This window comes from Tasmannia lanceolata, unplaced genomic scaffold (genome assembly GCF_043159265.1).
Source record: "Tasmannia lanceolata isolate RefF3 unplaced genomic scaffold, GAP_Taslan_0.1 ptg000002l, whole genome shotgun sequence".
Lineage (NCBI taxonomy): Eukaryota > Viridiplantae > Streptophyta > Magnoliopsida > Canellales > Winteraceae > Tasmannia > Tasmannia lanceolata.
In genome coordinates this window covers 18689214-18708793 of record NW_027518679.1, presented here as the reverse complement: position 1 = coordinate 18708793, position 19580 = coordinate 18689214, and the positions used below count along the sequence as shown (strand labels likewise).

Sequence of the window (19580 nt, the reverse complement as noted above, 5' to 3'; positions counted from 1 at the left end):
GTGCGCCTATCAAAAGTGGGTAGTGCCGATATCGAACCATCGTGGGTATAAAATACCCGATGAAAAATCACAAAGGAGGGGGGGATTCTGATTTTCGTCTAAAAATTCCAGAGGCGAGGAGAGAGAGGGAGAGATCCGGCCCACCTCCGGCCATCTCCCTCATCTCTCCGGCCAGCTTCTCCGGCCATTCGAGCCACCATCTCCACCCTAACATCGCCACCTCCATCTCAAATCTGCAACATCCTCACCCTCAAACCCACTCCCACTACCTTCACCTTCACCACAAATCTCATTGAGAAATCAGAGGAGAAAAACCCCATTTGCAGAGGATTTTTCTCATGAAAATTAGAGAGAGGGAGGAAGAGAGATTAGGGGGTTTTCTTCTCCGACCTCGCTCCCCGGAGCTCCGGCCAACAGAGAAATCTCAGATCTCAGATCTGAGAAGAGAGAAAGAAAAACAGAGAAAAAAATGAAAGAAAGAGGAGGGAGGAGGATTTTCTGAAAAGCAGAGAGAGAGCGAGAGCAGAAGATGATTTGGTTTTTTTTCTTTTTTTCTCCCACCGATCGTTTTTCTTTGACCTTTTGCCAGAAATTCTACCTCTGATCCGAAGAAGTGAGAGGGAAAAGAGGATTTGCAAAGAGGCTTTGAGAGAGAGAGAGAGAGAGAGAGAGAGAGGGAGAGATTGAGAGAATAAGAAAGGGGATCTCACGTCCATCTTCTCCGGCGGATTTTCCGATCGGATCGTAGTCGCCAGCAAGCCCCATGGACTCCGGTGAGCTTACCTCATTTTTCCGATCACCAACACTAGCCATCGCCTCTACCGCTGTCTGGATCCAATTTTCCTCCACAAAATCCCTTTACTCTATCATCTTCCTCAGCCACCACTTCCTTTATCTTGGACTCCAAAAACCTACAGCTACAGCCCCTCAAATCAAACCCTATCTTCTCCTTCTCCGGTGATCATCACCATGTAATCCTTGGATTTCGGCCACCACTACCATCTCCCATCATCGGATCTATCCATTACTAGGTTTCATAACCCATTTCTGTTCATCTTCTCCGGCGGATTTGGCCGGATTCCGATCGTCAGATCTATGGATCCAATAATCGAAATCCTTATCTTCTCTGGTCCGATTCTGCAGCTAGAGAGAGATCTCAGATCATAGATCTTGGATCTGAGAGCAAGGATAAGGAGTAGAGGGCTTAGTAAGATGGAGAGAGCATCGGAAAGAAAGGAGAGCTCGCAGATTCAGCATCCTAGGATTTTTTTTTTTAAAAGGATGAAAGATAGAGGAAATGAGGAGTTATCAATCAAGCTCAGGTAATTTTTTTTTTATCCATTTTCAATGTTGATCTTTGCTACAATTTTTCTGAGATTGAATGGTGTTATTGTCTGAATTGGTTTCAATGAGGTTTATAAGTAGTATTGTGATAGTCGATTGTCTTCAGTCATGGCTGTGATTGTGCTTAGATATTCTGAGATTGCATAATGATTAATACTTGCAAATTTGTTTGCTTTAATTCTCTCAAAATATGACATTTGCTTCGTGGGTTTGAATGCTATTTTGATCTGTGAATGTAAGATGAAAATATAAGTTTCTGGAGTGAATGGAGGTGAAGTGATGTATGCCTAATTGATGTAGGAAATCAGATCATACAGGTATCGTCTGATTTCACAGGAGACCCATGTCGAGGGTTCAGCTGAATTGTTTTATGGGGTAATAGTATTGATTTGCTTTATTAGCTACAGGGGTTGAAATTTGTTACTACAGTGAGTCACATACCTGTCACTATGAAATTGGTTTTACATCTTTCTTTGTACATGTTCAGAATCACAGATAAGGATAGTAATGTTGATCATTTTGGTTTCACACTTGTCATTAAGTTTTTCTGAAATGCTATTATTCATGCAAAGTCGTCTGTTCTCAATATTTGTATGAGTTTGATTGATTAATTACATTAGACTGGTTTGTGGTATTGGAGCAAATGATAGTTGTACATGTACTATTTTGGGCTAAAGAATTGATAGTCATATAACCATGATTGAGTGAGACTTTCACTGTATGGTTTCCCACCCTTATGTTTGGTTCGGATCATTTTTGTATGCGTTATGGATCTCAGTTTCTTGTCCCCTCTGTTAGTTGGGGACCCTTTCGATCTGTTAGTAGTCTAACACTCTTGTTTGCATCCTTTGTGTGCATAGGAGGCATGCATTGCCTCATTTACAGAGTCCTTGATTAGGGGTGAGCCTAGTCTCATTTAGAGAGTTCCCATTTTAAAAGATTAGCTCAATCTCACACCCCCTTGTTTATCTTCCCTTTGATCTGAAAGACATGCTATGTCTTATTTGTTTTCCTTTATAGAGTGTTAGAGAGTTTTTGACTCTTTTTGTCCTTTTAAGGATTTTATTAGGGAGTCTTTGACTCGTTCGTCCCTCTTATAGTGTTATTAGAGAGTCTTTGACTCTTTTTGTCCTTTTAGCAGTTATATTAGGGAGTCTTCGGCTCATTTTTTAGTGTTGTTAGTAAGGAGTTTCTCCTTAGTCTTGTTGTCATTTCTTCTTCTTTGATTAGAGACTAACTCAGTCTTATTAGAGCTTTGCTTGTTTGAGATCTTAGATTCATTTTCTCTGTTCTTGGGACACTTCTTTGCGTGTTGTGGTTCGTCTCTTTGAGACGCTTGTTGTTTGTTCGGGGTTTCCCCTTTTGATTTAGGGCTTTGCCCTAGTTTGTGGTTATGCTTGCGTGTCCCCTTGAAGGGTGAAAACATTTAAAAATCCCAAAACATTAAATATTTTAAAACTCAAAAACATTCGAAAAACCTTTAAAAAGCCTAAGGTGTTGAGTGTCTTAGAAGTAGTAATTAGAAGAGTTCGATTCGAACTACGTTGGCTTGATCCTCTCACACGAGGTACGTAGTGCAGCTTGGGATTTATATCCTAAGTCCAGCCAAACTTTTATAAATAGCATTTTAAATCTTTTTGAATAAGCAAACCTTTAAAACCTCATTTTCAAAAGATCTTCCTCTAGAGTTAGGAGTTTCTCCTAGATAAAAAGTTTTAGAGTTAGGTTTTTCTTTTGATAGGTCGTTTGTTTGATTGTTTGTTGTGTGCTTGTTTTAGAGTTAGGGGTCTGTCCTAGAGTTATAGGACCGCCTCCGTCCAGTCAGTCGGCGATCCACATCGCCGAGTGATGACTAGAGTAGGATACGCTAGTCTACCCTTGGTTTTCCTTAGAAAATACAGCCTAGTTACACATAGGTTGTAGGAATCACCTGCATTAGCTTAGGGCTAATCTGCATTTAGTTAGGGCATATAGGGTGTCCTAAAATCCACCATTCACTGGAATTTAAATAATCGTACAAGAAATTTTAATAACTAGTCCGGTCTTTTAGATCGAGTCTAGGATAGAGGTCTAGGTGTCTTAGGCATCCTAGCTTAGAATAGGCGCGAAGAACTACGTTGCCTTGATTCTCGTGGAGGCGGGGATACGTAGGCTTCTTTGGATGAATACCAGACCATCGGAGGACTCGGGCTAATATTTTAGAGTCTTAGGATTTATTGTGTTGTTATTATATGTTTTGATGTATTTTCTTACTTTTTCGTACTGATCCTATACCTTTAGCTATAGCTTGCATGTGTTTGCACATCAGAACTTAGACACACATTAGGCATGTCACTCATAACCTAGCTATGCTTAGGTGACACATCTCATTTTATTTTATGTGTGCTTATTATCTTTATCCTCAGGAAATGCATGCTTAGGTAGACGACTCCTAAGGATTGTTCCCATTTCACATGATTTTTACCCAAACTTCTTTGGAGTTAGTAATAAATGGCATAAGAGACCAAGTGCTTGCACTCGGACGAATTGGGGGTGCTCTCAGACCTTCTCCATTCGTAACCAGGCACGAACCCATATATATTTCTGGTTATCCATTGCACAGAGGATTTGATTTTAGGGTTCCATGGCATATCCATGGATGGCGACCCTGAGTTTATTTCAGGTATGTCTGGGTTTCGAGCCTTGGCTCCTGATCAAGACATACCTCTTTCTTTTTATATCGCCACTCGTGCTATGCTATGAGGGTGGCATCCGTTTTGAGAGTTCCTTGGTAGAGCTCTCCATTCACGTTGTGGAGATCTAGGGGGTGTTAGGGACTCGTTCCCTTACGTCGTCTCAGGACCGGGGTCCACACCATTATATTGAGAAAATACTTTAAAAGTATAAGTATTTTGACTGTAAACATGTTTGTTCTCCTTTTGATCCAAGTATTAGATTGTATGTTAGTGATGGTGATAGTGTAAATAAAAAAGAGTATGCTAGTATCATTGGTAGTTTAAGATATGCTACAAATTGCACTAGACCAGATATTGCATATGTTGCTGGTTTGCTATGTAGATATTCTAGTTGTCCTAGTATAGAACATTGGAATGCTATATCACGTGTAATGAGATATCTTAAATGTATTGTTACTAATGGGATTCATTTTCAAAGATTTCCTACTGTCTTGGAAGGATTCAACAATGCGGATTGGAATACTTTGTCAGAAGATTCCAAAGCTATCACAGGTTATGTATTTACTATTGGTGGTGGTGCGGTCTCTTGGAGGTCCAAGAAACAAACTATAATCGCTCAATCTACTATGGAATCCGAACTAATTGCTCTAACCTCTGCTTGTGAAGAAGCTAGTTGGTTAAAGAATCTTTTATCTGACATACATGTTTGTGATAGACCTGTGTTTGCAGTTTTGATTCATTGTGACAGCATGGCAGCCATTTGAAGAGTACAGAACAAGTACTATAATGGAAAGTCGCGACAGATACGAAGAAAGCACAGTACTGTAAGAAAGTTGATATCCAATGGCGCATTTACCGTTGATTTTGTGAGATCAGGTGATAACTTAGCAGATCCCTTAACTAAAGCCTTATCAAGGAGAAAATCTGCACTACATCGAGGGGGATGGAACTTAAGCCCATTAATGAGTAATGGGTACCCAATCTAGGGATAGGAGATCCCAAGAACTAGATTTTCAATGGGAAAAATGAGTCATAGTGTAATTGGTGGACAATCATGCTAAATATGAGTTTATCTCGAAGTCCATCCATATGGTATAACCCAGCATGATATCTTGAACCTTTGTGAGGTTGAGTATTTTACTCTTAAGGAGATCTATAACTCATATGATTTGGGATGTCTAGGCTACAGGAGCATCTTTGATAGACTCACCTACGTGTTTGCTAAGAAGTGGGCCGGTTCCAAAGAGAATGTGGGCTTAATTCTCTTTTGCTTACATGGACAATGGGATTGGCACAGGTCCGTAATGTGCAAGCTTAGAAGAACCAATAGAACACTTTAGCTTCATGCGTGTGGTGTTTTTCTTTCTGTCCCCAAGGGTTGTAGTTCAAGACATAGTCACTTCAATTCCTGGCAGTTAGAATACACTTACACTAAGTAAAGGTTCAAGACATAGTCACTTTTATTATGCGTGTTGCTTCGCTGGTTGCCCAACACAAGTTATATTTTATGTTTAAACGTTTTCTATTAAAATAAGTGGGGGATTGTTGGTATTTTAATACAAAAATGGTCCTTGTTGGTATTTTACGAAGTTGTTTTGTTTACAAAAAGAAGCCACTTTGGTTTTGGAAAATGAGTTCGCTCACTTCCTTCACAAAATTTGCATAGATCTATAGCTCTTGGTTAAGTCTGAGATAAAGATACTAGCTAGGGTTTCTAATAAAATGGATCTAAGATCTAAAGAAGACAACTAAACTGGCATAAGAAGAGAGAAAATGTAGCTGGAGTTTTGGCCGGAATCCGATCACGACTCGTCGGAGAAGGAGGAAATGATCGGAGAAATAGGATTTTGAGTTAGGGTTTGAGATCAGAAAACTAATAAATCTAAGAGTTTCAAAGGTTATTGCTACAAAATTAAAAGGCTAAAGAACAAGTAAAGGATGAAGATATTTTGGCTAGAGTTAATGGTTGGAATTGCTGCCGGAGAAGATAATATTTGGTCGAAAACAGAGAACCAGGGTTAGGGTTTCAAAATTTTGGGAAATTCTCTTTTCTCTCTCAGCTCTCTCTGGAATTAAGAAAAGAAAAACCTAGATTCAAATGAAAAATGAGGATTAAGTTGGTATTTATAGGAATTTTGAGAATTGATATTGGCACTCCACTTTGATAAAGCGCGCGGTTGCACAGAAAAAAATTGATATGCGCACGGACAATCGTGTCCTATTCCAACCTGGTTCGACCCTCCCCAGGATAATTCACCCCCCTTTCTGGTTTACACTACGGTTCTCTCTCGGCTCGTTCGTTAAGCAAACTTATTCGGATTTCGACAAAATTTTGCGGGAACCTAGATAGGACCCTAAGCTACCATAAGGTGAAATTTGAGACCCTAACTCACTGATTTGATGGGGTTATTTACAAATATGGCAAATAGGAATTCGGTCAAAATGGAGTGTCTACAGATGCCCCTCTTTGACAGAGCGTGCTTGTCGCGCGAATGCCAAAGCTGAACAGACAACACATTTTGGGCCGACCCGAAAACAAAGCGAAACAAATTTTTGGGCTTTTGTTTTAAAATGGTATTCATAAGGGTAAAATAACAAAACAACTCTGTAAGAAGACTTACAAAATCCACAAACATTTAGAGATGGCCTCTCACCGACTCTGAACTCGGTAATCATGACATCTAAATAAGATAGCTTCTCTTTAACCCCTTAACTAGGACTTTTATTGAAAACAAATATGCACAAAACACTACTCCCCCTTTTTTTTTACTGGTAAATCAGACTTTTAGTAAAACACGAAACGAATCACTCAAAGGATAAAATCGTACTACAAACACACACTTGTATCGATGAATAAGGATTTTTGCTGACAATCAGACCAAATATCACTTGGTCCATTGCCAAAAATGATATCATTAAAAAGGATAAGCAAGTCTTAACGATCAGACCAAATATCGCTTGGTCAGTCATCAAAACTACCTCAAAATAAAAGGGCGATAACTATACAGACCATTGCTGAAAATCCATCTGTTTAGCCATCCAGATAATCCTAACTCCTCTCTTTCAAGGTAGCGGGTCATCTAAGATTGATATGGTCCTGTGCAAAGGGTTCCATATAAATCCGCGCAGATATACCTGACTCCTAACTCATTAGGTAACGGTACATTGCGGAGTAACAATTAAACAGGCCAAAATTTGGCATTTCACTGCTAAGTGTCACACACGAAGAAAAAAAGACCAAACTCCAAATATAATGAGCTCAATTTCACTGGTAGCTTCCTACTTCTAAAAACTCTTCATGATTAAAGAAAAGCCCAGACCCCAAACATGCGGAGCTGCTTCACTGGAAATTCCTTTAAAAAGAAATCATTTTCAAATGAGTTGAGAAAAGACTGGACTCCAAACTTGCGGAGCTGCCTCACCCGAAATACCTTTCTGAAAACTTTTCGAATGAATGAAGAAATAACCAGACTCCATGCACATGGAGCGACTGAACATTTATTCTTAAAATCTTTTCAAATGATGAGAGAAACTGCCAAACTCCAAACCACAGAGCCATTGGCGATTTCCTTTTGAAACCTTCTCTAATGGTGAGAGAAAATGACCAAACTCCAAATCATGGAGCCATTGGCGAAAATATTTTTTTTTAAACCTTTCAAATGGTGAAAGAAAAGACCAATCTCCAAATCACGGAGCCATTGGTGAAAATATTGTAAGCCCAATGGTTCCCACCTTGGCAATTCCCATCTTATTTTGATGATTCCAATACACAAGTGATTTAAGATCACTAATGTGTTTGATTGTCTAAGTTGTAGATCATAATTGTGCTAAGTTAAGATTGCTTGGATTGAGGCCAAGAAGCTCTCATTGGACCACATTCGGAAGGCCAAAAACATCGGAGATCCAAGACGAATGAAGACTTGAAGAATCGCAATTGAAGATCAAAGTCTTTTTAGAATGTATATGATCCAATCTTAGTTTAGATTTTAAGAGGCATAAATTAAGTTATTCTCACACACCCTAAATGTTTAAGTGATTGTCCTTGTGGTGTTCCAACACTTTGGAACCCTCATAACAATCCCAACTTTGTGTAAAGTTGGAAGCCCAGAAATAAGAATTGAAATCCTGCTTGACATAAGCTTCTCGGAGCTCCGAGATTTGGTCCAGTAGAATTTTTCCAACTTCTGTTTGTATTCCCGGAACTCCGAGATCAATTCTCTGAACTCTGAGAATTTCTCGGAACTCCGAGAACACTATAATGGGAAAAATTATATCCGTTGGTGTTTTTGCCAGAATTACCACTATGCCACCAAACGGTCATATTTAGATTTTTCTATATATATGGTTATTCCCAACTTCCCAATTATCAATCCTAACAGTCTAAAACTCTATTTGAATATCCCAAGAGTGAATCAAAGTTTGTTTATGCCTCTCATCCTCTAAGATTAGGATTTGGATCATTAGGCTCAAATTTGTACATCTTCTACAAATTGTAAACCCTTGTGAGGGATTTTTTGTTTCCTTCTTTCTTATTCAAGAACATTGTATTCGGGCGAGTGTTCGGAGAAGTGGAGCCCACTCTCCATGGTGAGGATTGCCACCAAGGTTAAAGCAATTGGAATTGTAATCGGCACCGATCTTCACCTAAGTTAAGAAGATCAAATAGTGAAGCCATCAACGGGTTTGGTTGGTGGAGTGGAGTAGGCCTCACGTTTTGAGGACCGAACCACTTTAAATCTCGGGTGCACTCTCTCTTAAACTCTTGCTCTTTATTTGCATTGCACTTAGGATTTAACTTGTGTGCATATTTTTCATTCTTGATCTCTTAATCTTCAAAATTGGGTTAGAAGTTTTCAAAAGATTAAAATTCGTTAGCAACCTAATTTTTACCTCCTCATAAGTTGTCGTACTAGGGACCACCCTTGGAATTTCAAATATTTTTTAAACTTTCCAAATGGTGAAAGAAAAAGACCAAACTCCAAATCACGGAGCCATTGGCGAAAATATTTTTTAAACCTTTCAAATGGTGAAAGAAAAGTCCAATCTCCAAATCACAGAGCCATTGGTGATTTTTTTTTAAACCTTTCAAATGGTGAAAGAAAAGTCCAATCTCCAAATCACGGAGCTATTGGCGAAAATTTTTACAAAATTAAAGGGAAATTCATTGAAATGATTAAAGAAACGACCAACTTTGATCGATTTCACAAGGTGAATAAGTCATCCCATGCCGAGAATGATTGAAAATGCATGATCTTTGCTAAAGATAAAACTCAAGAAACTTGAAGGTATTGACCCTTTTAAAACGATTGAAAAGCATTCTGCTGGGGGTTTGAAGATTGCAGGAGCAAATTCTAGACTCCGCTAGGGATAAGATTTTCTGAAACTTGACTCCAAAAGAATACTGACTCAAAGATTGTGCTCAAGCTTCTCTGGCTTCTATTTGCTGAGAATAGCTATCCCAGTTATCATTATGTTTGATATCTTTTATGACATAAGTCATAAAAAATGCCCCTAGTATGATGTACTTCCATGACAAAAGTCTTAAGAAAGCAAAACCAAGATGAGTAGGAAAATTTTAAATTTATATGAGTTATTTCTTTGGTATAGTGGTAAAACTATCTTCTCGAAGGCTGAATCTGGGAATTTTCTCTATCTTTACTATGTACTTGAGGCTTTTGATGTTTCAAGCAGGTCTGAATAAGAAGTTTCCTGCCCTTCTTTGATTCCTAAACCAGGATCTACTTCGGATTTTACTTTTCACTTTGGAAGGTGTACACCCATTCTTTTCAGTGCCAAACACTTTAGACTTCAAAAAGAGAACAAATATTGACAAGAAACAGACTCCTAAAGACTTTTTCAAATAAGACTTACGATATTCAAGGGACTTGACTCAATTTTGATTCACCTTTAGATCAAATGTGTCATTTTCTATGGTAAAGTTAGCCACCCTTGGAGTAATCTTGAAAACCATGTCAAGAGGTTCTAATTTCTTCCATCAGGATTTCCGTCATGGTTATTACCCCCTTCAGATTGCTCAGTTTTAATGCCCATAGTTTAGAAAGATGTCAAAGTAAGTCTCACTGACACTACTCGAATTTCAAGATCCTGCCCTGTTCGAAAATAATTTCTCCATCTCATCAACTTCTCTCTTTGCAAGAAGTGACAACTAATGCCTTCCATGTTTCTGGTCTAATAGACCACTCATCTCAACTTTCACCTCGAATAATCACAACTCAAAACTTTGAAATTCTTCATGACGGAGAACCTCCTTCTGTATCTTATCAACTCACTCTTTGTGGGAAATCTTTACCCCTGACTGGATTCCTTTCTCAGTTTTTTTTTCAATTTCATAAACCGCTACACTTGCCCTTGCATAAGCCAACACCTTTAGTTATTGACTTAACAAGTACATGTATCTATCTAGGCCGCCCTTTCGAGTTTTCAACCAAGTGGGTCTTCAGACTCTCGTTTTTCTCATTTCTTTCTATTTTTATTTTCATTTGCCTTGAACATTTGCTTGTTTCACCAAAAGGACTTTCTAAGTGGGCTTGGGTTCAAAATGGTTAGATATCCAAAGTTCTAAGGATTTGGACCGAATCTGGTCTAGCCAGATTACCTACGTACCCAAAAATGGAGGACCAGGTCTGCGTAGTTTGCTTTGGGGTTTATCAAAGAATAGTTTAGCTTTTAGCTTCAAATTTTGTATGGGAATAATTGACATTTATTCCAAAGGTTAACCGAACCTAAATAAATCAGGCTGCCTACGTATCCCAAAGAAACGAGAATCAGGTCATAGCGTAGTTCAAATTCATAAAAAAAATGCCCCTGGTTTATAATGTGGTTAAAAAAATGATTTGATTTAAATTTTTGGCCCAAAGGGTTTACAAATGGATTTTCAAACGTAAGGATTTTGGCTATAAAGGTCCAAATGTCCAAGGATGGCCTCCTTGTGTATTTGACATACAAGCTTTTTTTCTTATGGTTCAAAGACTTTGAATATTTTTGTCGAGGAGTCTGGCAGTTTTCTGGCAAGACTTCAACCACGGTGCTCCATTCTCTTCTCGAGATCTTGAATTTATGCTCAAAATTCTTCAACTTTCAGTTGTCTCCAAATAGTGAAGACGATTCTCATATGCGATCTATCTCATTGACTCTATCATCTGGGTCTTTGATATTCCAAAAGAATTGTCATAGGGACACATTCCCTTCTCTTTGTCTTTCTCTCATATTCTCTTTTCTTTCTAGACATTAAAAATGTCCTTATTCTTGAAATATTCTACCTCAGAATCATAATGAAAATACACTGCCCAATTGTTCTTTTAAGGCTCAAATCTATGACTTTATTTTGAGAAAGTCTTCTCTCATTTCTTCATCAACTCCACAGGATGTCTGATGTCCATCTCTCTTGAATTTTGCTCTTTGACCCGATGTCTCAAACAAATGGAGTCTTGCTTTAAACCATACCCTTGGCATTCACCCGGTTTATCCTTATAGGATCAAGCAAGACTACTATGAACTCCTCTAAATAGGTTTATCAATTCTTCGCGCTCCTCGGGAGATAAAGTTTTGCCAATCTATCTTTCCTGAATTTCGGATTTCGATACCACTATCAATAGCTTCGATTTCCTCTTTAAGTGGCTATGCTAAACGCTCTTTCTCTCGTTTGATCATTTTTCAGATCTCAAGAGAAATTTTGTCTGCATTCTCATCCGAGAAGGGTGTCTTTGTTTATTTAAACATTATATCTAAGAGTGAATCATAACAATACAGATAACGTTGTAATCAAGTATTTATTGAATTGGAAACTTCAAATACATTGATGACTTTAGACGCGCCTCAACGGGCTCTACATCAGATTTAACAGAAGGCTGGACATTGACTCGATAAGAAGACTGACAAACACTATATATTTTGAATTATTGATGACACGACTAGACTTACCAACTTTTACACAAGAATTTTTATAAACTCAACAAAAGACAAACTCTGAAAACTGGACACTTCTTCATGAGCAAGAGAGTGGCATTGAAAGTTCCTGGGCGATACACCCTCTTCCATGATAAAGGTATCTACTGAGTTCAATCCCGAAGTAGGAATCTCAGAAAGGGTAACCCTACAAGGCCAGGGTTAAGTGGGACAATAAAATGATATGTTGGCAATATAGGGGAAGTAATAAACTGCATTGATCAAATGTGTTTGAAAGTGGTTAGTCTTTTGGAAGGGTAATCATTTGTTGAACTCAGACTTTTGAATTTGAAGTACACACACTAGATTAATAGTCATGGGATAAAAAAATTATGAACAAACTGAGATAAAAGCCATCTTGAGCATATCCATTGATATTTTGAGTTGGAATGTCAAAAGGAGACTGTCTATGAAGGTAAAAAAAAAAAAAAAGATAGACAGTGATAATATGACCTACACCCACAGGGTCTCAAAGAATCCTTAATCCACTCATTTGGGTCTTCTTTAGATATGACCGCTCTCTTTTTTTGGTATGAAAGATTAGGAATGATAAACACCCATAATCGAAATAGGCTTTGATCTCAGCAATGGGAGTATTGCTAGGGTGCCCTTCCTTTTAGCATTCCTCCCTACGAGATAAAATAACCATTTTGCACCACTTCGTTCGAATAATAAGGACAAAAGTTACAAAACCAGTTATTTTCCCAAGTAATTAACCGCTATGTAAATTGAGAACTTATATGCTACCCCACCATGAAAACGTAAAGGATGGAGAGAGAGAACCATCTCTCCTTTGTTTTTTAATCCAAGAAAAAGCCCCGTGTTTTACTTTTCGGAACAAGGCAGCAGGTTTTGTCACCATCCACCATTTACATCTTCACGGTCGGGCACCGTATAATTTCTCATGTAAATTAATCACTTTGCATTTATGGTTACTGTGCGTTTCTTTTCAACAGCTCTCGTTGACTGTTGAGGTCATCCTTAATTTTTATTCTTTTCTTTACCTTTTTTTATTTTATCTGGTTGGGCGATTTTTCAGCGATCTGTTGTAGGAAGTTGGGTGGGAGTTAGGAAATGGCAGGTGGGTGTTTATTTATGGTTGGATTTGGACACCCAATTCCCCTCTCTATACCGTTCAAAATCTCCTAAAAGCCTCTCTTCTTTTTTTTTCTTATTTCTTGTTGGGCTTTTGATTTTTAAGAGGGAGAGAGATAGAAAGAGGGCAGTGGGAGGAGGATTTGAAGATTTGGATGAACTGAAGGGGGACCCACTTCACGTTTATCATTGTCTTCATCATCCTCTAAGTTTCCCACATCCCTCTTTCGATATCTTCATTTTTTTAATTGGATTTGTTTTATATAGGATTTGAGCACTTGGATGTTTGTTGCACCTAATTAAACCCGAATCCCATCTACGCACATCTGATTTTCTATTATCTTTCCAAGTTTTTTTTTTTTTTTGTTCTTCTATCTTTTCAGATTGCATATGTCAGAAGCCCACTACATATCTGGAATCTCCCACCCCTTTCTTCATTTGTTCACGTGATAAAGAAAAACCATTTTTTAAGTCTCTTAAATGGGATCTGTCATGTCTGTCTGTACTATACAGTATTGGCAAACAGGGATTCATTGTATCTGGTTGCCAAAGCCATGAGGTAAATTTTGTGTTGTTCTCGGTTTTTTATTTGTTTAATCTAACAGTTATCAGTCAAAAGCCAGAGTCTTTTTTGGGTTTCTACAGATTCCCATCTTTTGATAAGACTGGAGACAAGGCCCACAGGTAAGCTTGGTGGGCTTTGTCTCAGAAGCAACCTCACTTATTCGTAACATGTATTAGGTATTGTTTGGATCCACTATTTTTTGAGGGGATTTTGCTTTTTCTCAGCCTGTTGTTTTCACCATTGCTTTTTAGCAATTGGGTCTCTCATTTCTTCTCACAGCTTTATGTGAAAAGCAAATCAACCCATCTGAGAATCTCCCTTATCTGATGCTGTTATTCCTGATATCTTGTCTCTCCTTCTTCCTCCTCTCCAAGTCCCTTTCTCTACAACCTCTCCCATTATGGGTGAATGAGATGAGATTGTTGTCAGTTGGGTTCTGGCAAGAATTTGTGTGTTTGCTTGTGGAATTGTTTAGATATTTTAGGCTTACAAATAGTTGCTTTGGAAGTTCATCTGCCATGTCTGTGAAGAGTAAGAGTCTTCCAAAAGTAGAGAATGTGGAGGAGGCAGAGGTGTCATCTATATTAGATTTGCCTGAATTGGCTTTAGAATGCATTTTAGGGAGGCTTTCGCCAGCCGGGTTGTGTAACATGGGAGGAGTGTGTAGCTCTTTGAGGGATCGATGTAGGAGTAATCATATGTGGGAGAGGCATATGAAAGAGAAATGGGGTAGGGTGATAGGCAATGCTGCTTATAGAGAACGGCAATTGTATATTGTGTCGAGAAAGGATTTGGGTGTCTTTGATGATGGGAAGTCAAAAGGCTTGCTTGGCTCTCTGTCTTGTATGTGGCCCTTTTCATGGCTCAGATCTAAGGTCGATGGCAGTAGCAAGAAGCCCAATTGTTCTTTGCCTGTTGATTCAATCATGTCTTGGTACTTGTCTCTCGAGAGTGGCAAGTTCTGGATCCCTGCTCAGGTCTATAACCGCGAGGTATTGATGATACCGAATTTCTTCTGATTTTCTCTTCTTTTTTCCTTAAATTCGCCGAGTCAAGTACTATGTTGTTGTAATCTATTTTTTTTTAAATGTTCTTCCTTGATTTATCAGTTTCCATTAATTACTTTTTTAATGTTTAGATCTAATTTAAGTTACAGGTTAGCAAGTTGGGTTTATGCTTTTCTGAGTGAAATGCTTTTCTGCAGAATGGGCATGTTGGGTTTATGCTTTCATGTTATGATGCCGAGCTTAGTTACGATTGGCGTAAAGACACCTTTCTAGCAAGGTTCGTGGAAAATATCCTTCAAACATGAATACCAGTGGATTTTCATGGTTAATCTCAGTTACTCTTGTTTAATATATTTTTCCATTGACATGACTCTCCCATATCTTGTGATTTTTCAAAGCTATTTATTCATTAAATTACTATTTATTCATTTTAAGTAGAAGACAGAAATGCATAAGGATGCCTCTTGATGGCACAATATTTTCACAATTTTGCAATATCTGAACATTAGCTATAAAAAGGTCTTTATATTAAAAAGTTAATTGTTTTGCTTGTAATATAATATGACTAATTATTTCATTTAATTCTTCACCTTACAATGAAAAACCTTTCTGATATAAAATCACTCTGGCTCCCGCTTCCCCCTCTTCTCTCCTTCTCTAAGAAACAAGGACTTATAAAGAACTCTTGGCCAGATCTCTCCCATGAACAGGATTGTGGCATGGAGAGCCCTATTGGCAGCAAGATCTGCAGCAAGAAGATCTCTCTCAGAGACCACTCTGGTTATTTTCTCCCAAAAAAATCAATGTTTATTATTTTTTCTGTTAGCTTTGTCAAAAATTGGAGAACTGACTGTCTATTTGCAACTTTTTTGAAAACAGACTTAGTCGGATAACTCTATTGTTCTTGGAATTGAGAACTGATTGTCTCCTTGTAACTCTTTCATAAACAGGCTTCGTAGGATAACTCTTTTGGTTCTTGGTTTGTCACCTACTGGTAGAAATATCAGTGCCTTGGTGGTGTACTGATCAAATTGCGGGCCCTTGTTCACCTTTGGATATTTTTTTTTTGCTTATAGGTATCCACCTCATGGGCGCCGGACAGTAGTGATAGAGGAAGGGGTGCAATGGGAAAGACTAAGAGCACCACCTGTTGATACTCCTGCACACGACCTTCATATTTCAGATTGTTTAAGTGATTTACACCCTGGCGATCATATTGAGATCCAGTGGAGAAGAAACAAAGAATTTCCTTATGGTATGTACTTCAAGCATATCCTTCTTATGCTCCTGAAGTTACGGTATTGATCCTCGTTGTAATGCAGTAGCTAAAATGGGTTTCATTTTTTTCGAATTATTAGGCTTTGTTTATTCTGCTTCATGTCATTTACATTTATGTCATTGTTTGTTTTAACCTAGAATGCACATACAAAAGTTTGTGATACCTTTGAGTAGTCTTCATCTAGATTCCCGACTTGATAATATGGTATGTATTGCAGGCTGGTGGTATGGGGTTGTGGGTCACTTGGAATCTTGTGACAGGAATGAGCATCACTGCCGTTGTCATAATAGTGGTTAGAAAGATCTAATCATACCTTTTAGCTTTTCTTATCCATTTAATTTTAGCTTTTCTTAACCATTTAATTTCATCTAGACTAGTAACTTTTTAATTGTACTATCACATTGTTCAAGTTATATATAATTTTCATGTGGCTAAAATTTAAATGTTTGGTGAAGTGATTGAAATCATGTGGTTAAAATTTTTATTGTTTACGCCCAGAAATACACCAAAACAGGATACTTGCTCCCTGCACATGATTGTTGATACAATAAACAATTGAAAGTTTTACTTGCTCCTGGAAACTCATCTTCAGTTTGTTCACTGTTCCAAGAATCGCAAAACGGAATACCCAGAGGGTCCTTTGTTTGAACTTCATTTCCACTTCAAATGCATTAAAAAGAACAGGGCCTTTTTATTGGATATTTAGTTTATTGGACTGATATTTGCATGACCATCTTTTGATAATGGGATTAGCTTGATTTACACTTGTCTAAATTGGGTGTTGAGAGCTTTTTTTTTTTTTTAAGAAATGGTAGCAAAATTTGTTCACAAAACTGATTACAGAACTTTTGGGAGTGGTCCTCCTCGGCCCGCTCCCCTTTCTAATGAAATCATTCTGCCATTTCAAAAAAAAAACACTGATTACAGAAAGGAATGGGACAAGTTGTCCCCTTCCATTGAATACAGTTCTCCTTTCTACCCCTGTCAAAGGGTAAGACACAGCTATTCGAGAGCCATCCACTCATCAAATCTGCCTCCCACCGCCCCCAACACCCCACGCCACCCCCACCCTCATCAGACATCGTAACAGATGCTGAGGGCTGTTTTAAACAGCTGTCAAAAGTTATTACAATTCCCAAATCACCTTGTTTGACACTTCCCTAATTGGCTGCTGAGTGCTTTGTTTAGCCAGCTGTAAAAATCTATTACAATTCCCAAAAAACTCTCAGCAGCCAGATATTAATCCCCTTATTATATTGTTCTTAAAAAACTGCTCAGTGAACCATGTAACTCCAGGAAACCTCTGGTCTTGGTTTTGGCAATATTAGCCATATAACATCCTATTAACGTCAAAATCTGGTGAATGAATGTTTCTTGCGTACACTCAGCCATTATTAGGTGGAAATTCCTCAATTAAGGTTCCTCTGAGCCAGTGAAGTGTAATATTATATTTGAGGTAGCTTAATAATTCAATTAGCACACCATCTTTAAGTATTCATTTTAACAGAGCTAGAGTTTTTCTTACTGTAATTCACTTGGCAAGTGATATTTCATTGCATCTTATAGCATAACATGAAAAAATGACAATTACAGTTAGGGGTGTAAACGAGCCGAGCCGAGCCGAGCTTGGCCAGGCTCGGCTCGGCTCATTAAGCTCAAAAGCTCGGCTCGGGCTCGAATCAGGCTCGGCTCGGTTAGGCTCGGCCAGGCTCGCGAGCCTTACCGAGCTTTTTTTCACACCCCTCATCTTCCCTGGACAGCCCTATATAGTGTAATTTCACTACTTTTTTTACACTATGGGGGTGGTCCAAGTAACAAATGGGGTTCCTAAAATGAAGTGACATATTTTGCCTCCCCCTTTTACTCCCTAGACAACCCTTTTAGTGTATATATTAATATATAATATATATATTTAAATATATTAAATTCTAACGAGCCGAGCCGAGCCTAAATCGGGCTCGGCTCGTTAAGCTTAACGAGCCTGGAGAGCCGGCTCGGCTCGGCTCGTTAAGGATTCGAGCCGAGCTCGAGCTGAGCTTTTTTCGAGCCGAGCTCGAGCGAGCTTCCGAGCCCGAGCCAAAATTGACACCCTTAATTACAGTGGAACTGTTCACATTTATAAAAGCAACTTACAAGGAGTATATCTAACCAAACACGAGGACCTTTGCATGAGTACAGATACAACTGTGAGTGTCAGAATCCGACAGGGTACTGTTCTCGGTGTCGGATTCAGCTGACCTCAAGAAAAAAGGATTTGTAGATTCAGATATTATGGTTCTAATAAGTAGCATATTGAGAATTTTATTCTGTTAATTGAGTATAATGTTTTATTTCCATATAAAAAACATACTATTAAACTATAGATAACACTCAAAACATGTGATACTTGTAAATTTGTTGTAATAAAAAAAACATGAAAGAGATCTATAATTTTCTCCGTGAATCCTAAAGTACTGAAATCCTACACATGTCCAACACGGGCACGTAGCCCATTCAAAAGAATCCATGTAACATAGATGAGGACACACCTAGAACTCTATTTAGAATGTTTTCTTCTTTCTATCAAAATGTTTCATGCATTTTCTTTTGTGACTTATTATAGAATTCAGCTTTTCACATAATTATATATAACCACACTTGCAGATACTGTGATTCTGGAGTTCAACCAATACATGCCTGGATCACGGTGGCGGCGAGCAGCTGTAAATAGGAAGAATCATCGGGAAGATGGAAATGAAGCAGATGGTTTCTATGGAGGAATTAGGAAACTACACAGCAAGGAGGAAATCTCAATGTGGAAGCAACTGTGGCCAAAAGAAATCTTGGAATAGGTTATGATGAACTCAAACAATGGAGCTTTCCGCTCACAATTGCTCTGTATATGAGCCCACTTGTCTGAAGTTTCTACTCCACGCCAATGAGCTGTGTATTAGCATTTAATGATAGAATGATTTAGGAGCTTAACACAGCCTTCAATTTTAGCTTGGGTCCACATTTAGAGGTCATGTTTTTTTTACAGCAAGTGAGAATCGCAGCAGCTGTTTCATAGGACCCTGATTCATGCAAAATCCCTTCCTCTAGATTAGAACAAATGAAAATCCGATGTACCATATTTAACAGACTATACTTTTCAATTTTAAATTCCGGATATATCAATCACCCAATTAGGGTTTATTGTGTTTGATTGTGAAGATGTTCATAAATGCAATTAGATCAAACAATAAAGGGTGGTCCAATGCATGAGGCTCCCACCATTGCGGGGTCAGGCGAGGGCTAGATGTACGCAGCCTCACCCCTGCTTTGCAGAGAGGCTGTTTCCGTGACACCCTCCAAATTAGATCAAACAATATACTCTCCAAATTAGTTTGCTGACTCTGTTCCTACAGGAAACTCAAATACCAAAGTTCTCCCGACTATTTTCATAATCAAGCAAATTCCATGAATGTTCAGAGTCGTCAAATGTTTACCATTTTTCTTGCGGGGTTATGTGTCATTGGCAGGACTGACTAGAAAATGGGGTTGTTTCATCTCCATCTCCCAGAAATCAGCCTTTCACCTTTTTTTTCTATGAATGGCTGAGATCAGTCTCCCTAAAAAATATTCTCTTCTAATATAGCAGGATGGGGTTTCACTGTTCAAGTCCACCTGGA

At 38.4% G+C, this 19580-nt stretch overlaps 1 protein-coding gene across 1 annotated transcript; it reads left to right on the top strand.

Moving 5' to 3' along the window:
* Positions 1-12998: 12998 nt before the first annotated feature.
* LOC143884098 (F-box protein At2g32560-like) lies at positions 12999-19112 on the top strand. Its single transcript, XM_077387526.1, has 5 exons — positions 12999-14636; positions 14849-14928; positions 15728-15906; positions 16148-16222; positions 18574-19112. Exons 1-5 carry the CDS (start codon positions 13971-13973, stop codon positions 18759-18761), a joined length of 1188 nt encoding a protein of 395 aa, XP_077243641.1. The 5' UTR covers positions 12999-13970; the 3' UTR covers positions 18762-19112.
* The last annotated feature ends 468 nt before the right edge of the window (positions 19113-19580 follow it).

What these genes read in the sequence shown, in the direction of transcription:
- LOC143884098 (XM_077387526.1), top strand. Translation starts at nt 13,971, where the DNA reads ATGCTGTTATTCCTGATATCTTGTCTCTCCTTCTTCCTCCTCTCCAAG. An exon ending in CTCAGGTCTATAACCGCGAG is followed by an intron (nt 14,637 to 14,848) that starts GTATTGATGATA and finishes GCTTTTCTGCAG; the next exon opens with AATGGGCATGTTGGGTTTAT. An exon ending in CTGCCGTTGTCATAATAGTG is followed by an intron (nt 16,223 to 18,573) that starts GTTAGAAAGATC and finishes CCACACTTGCAG; the next exon opens with ATACTGTGATTCTGGAGTTC.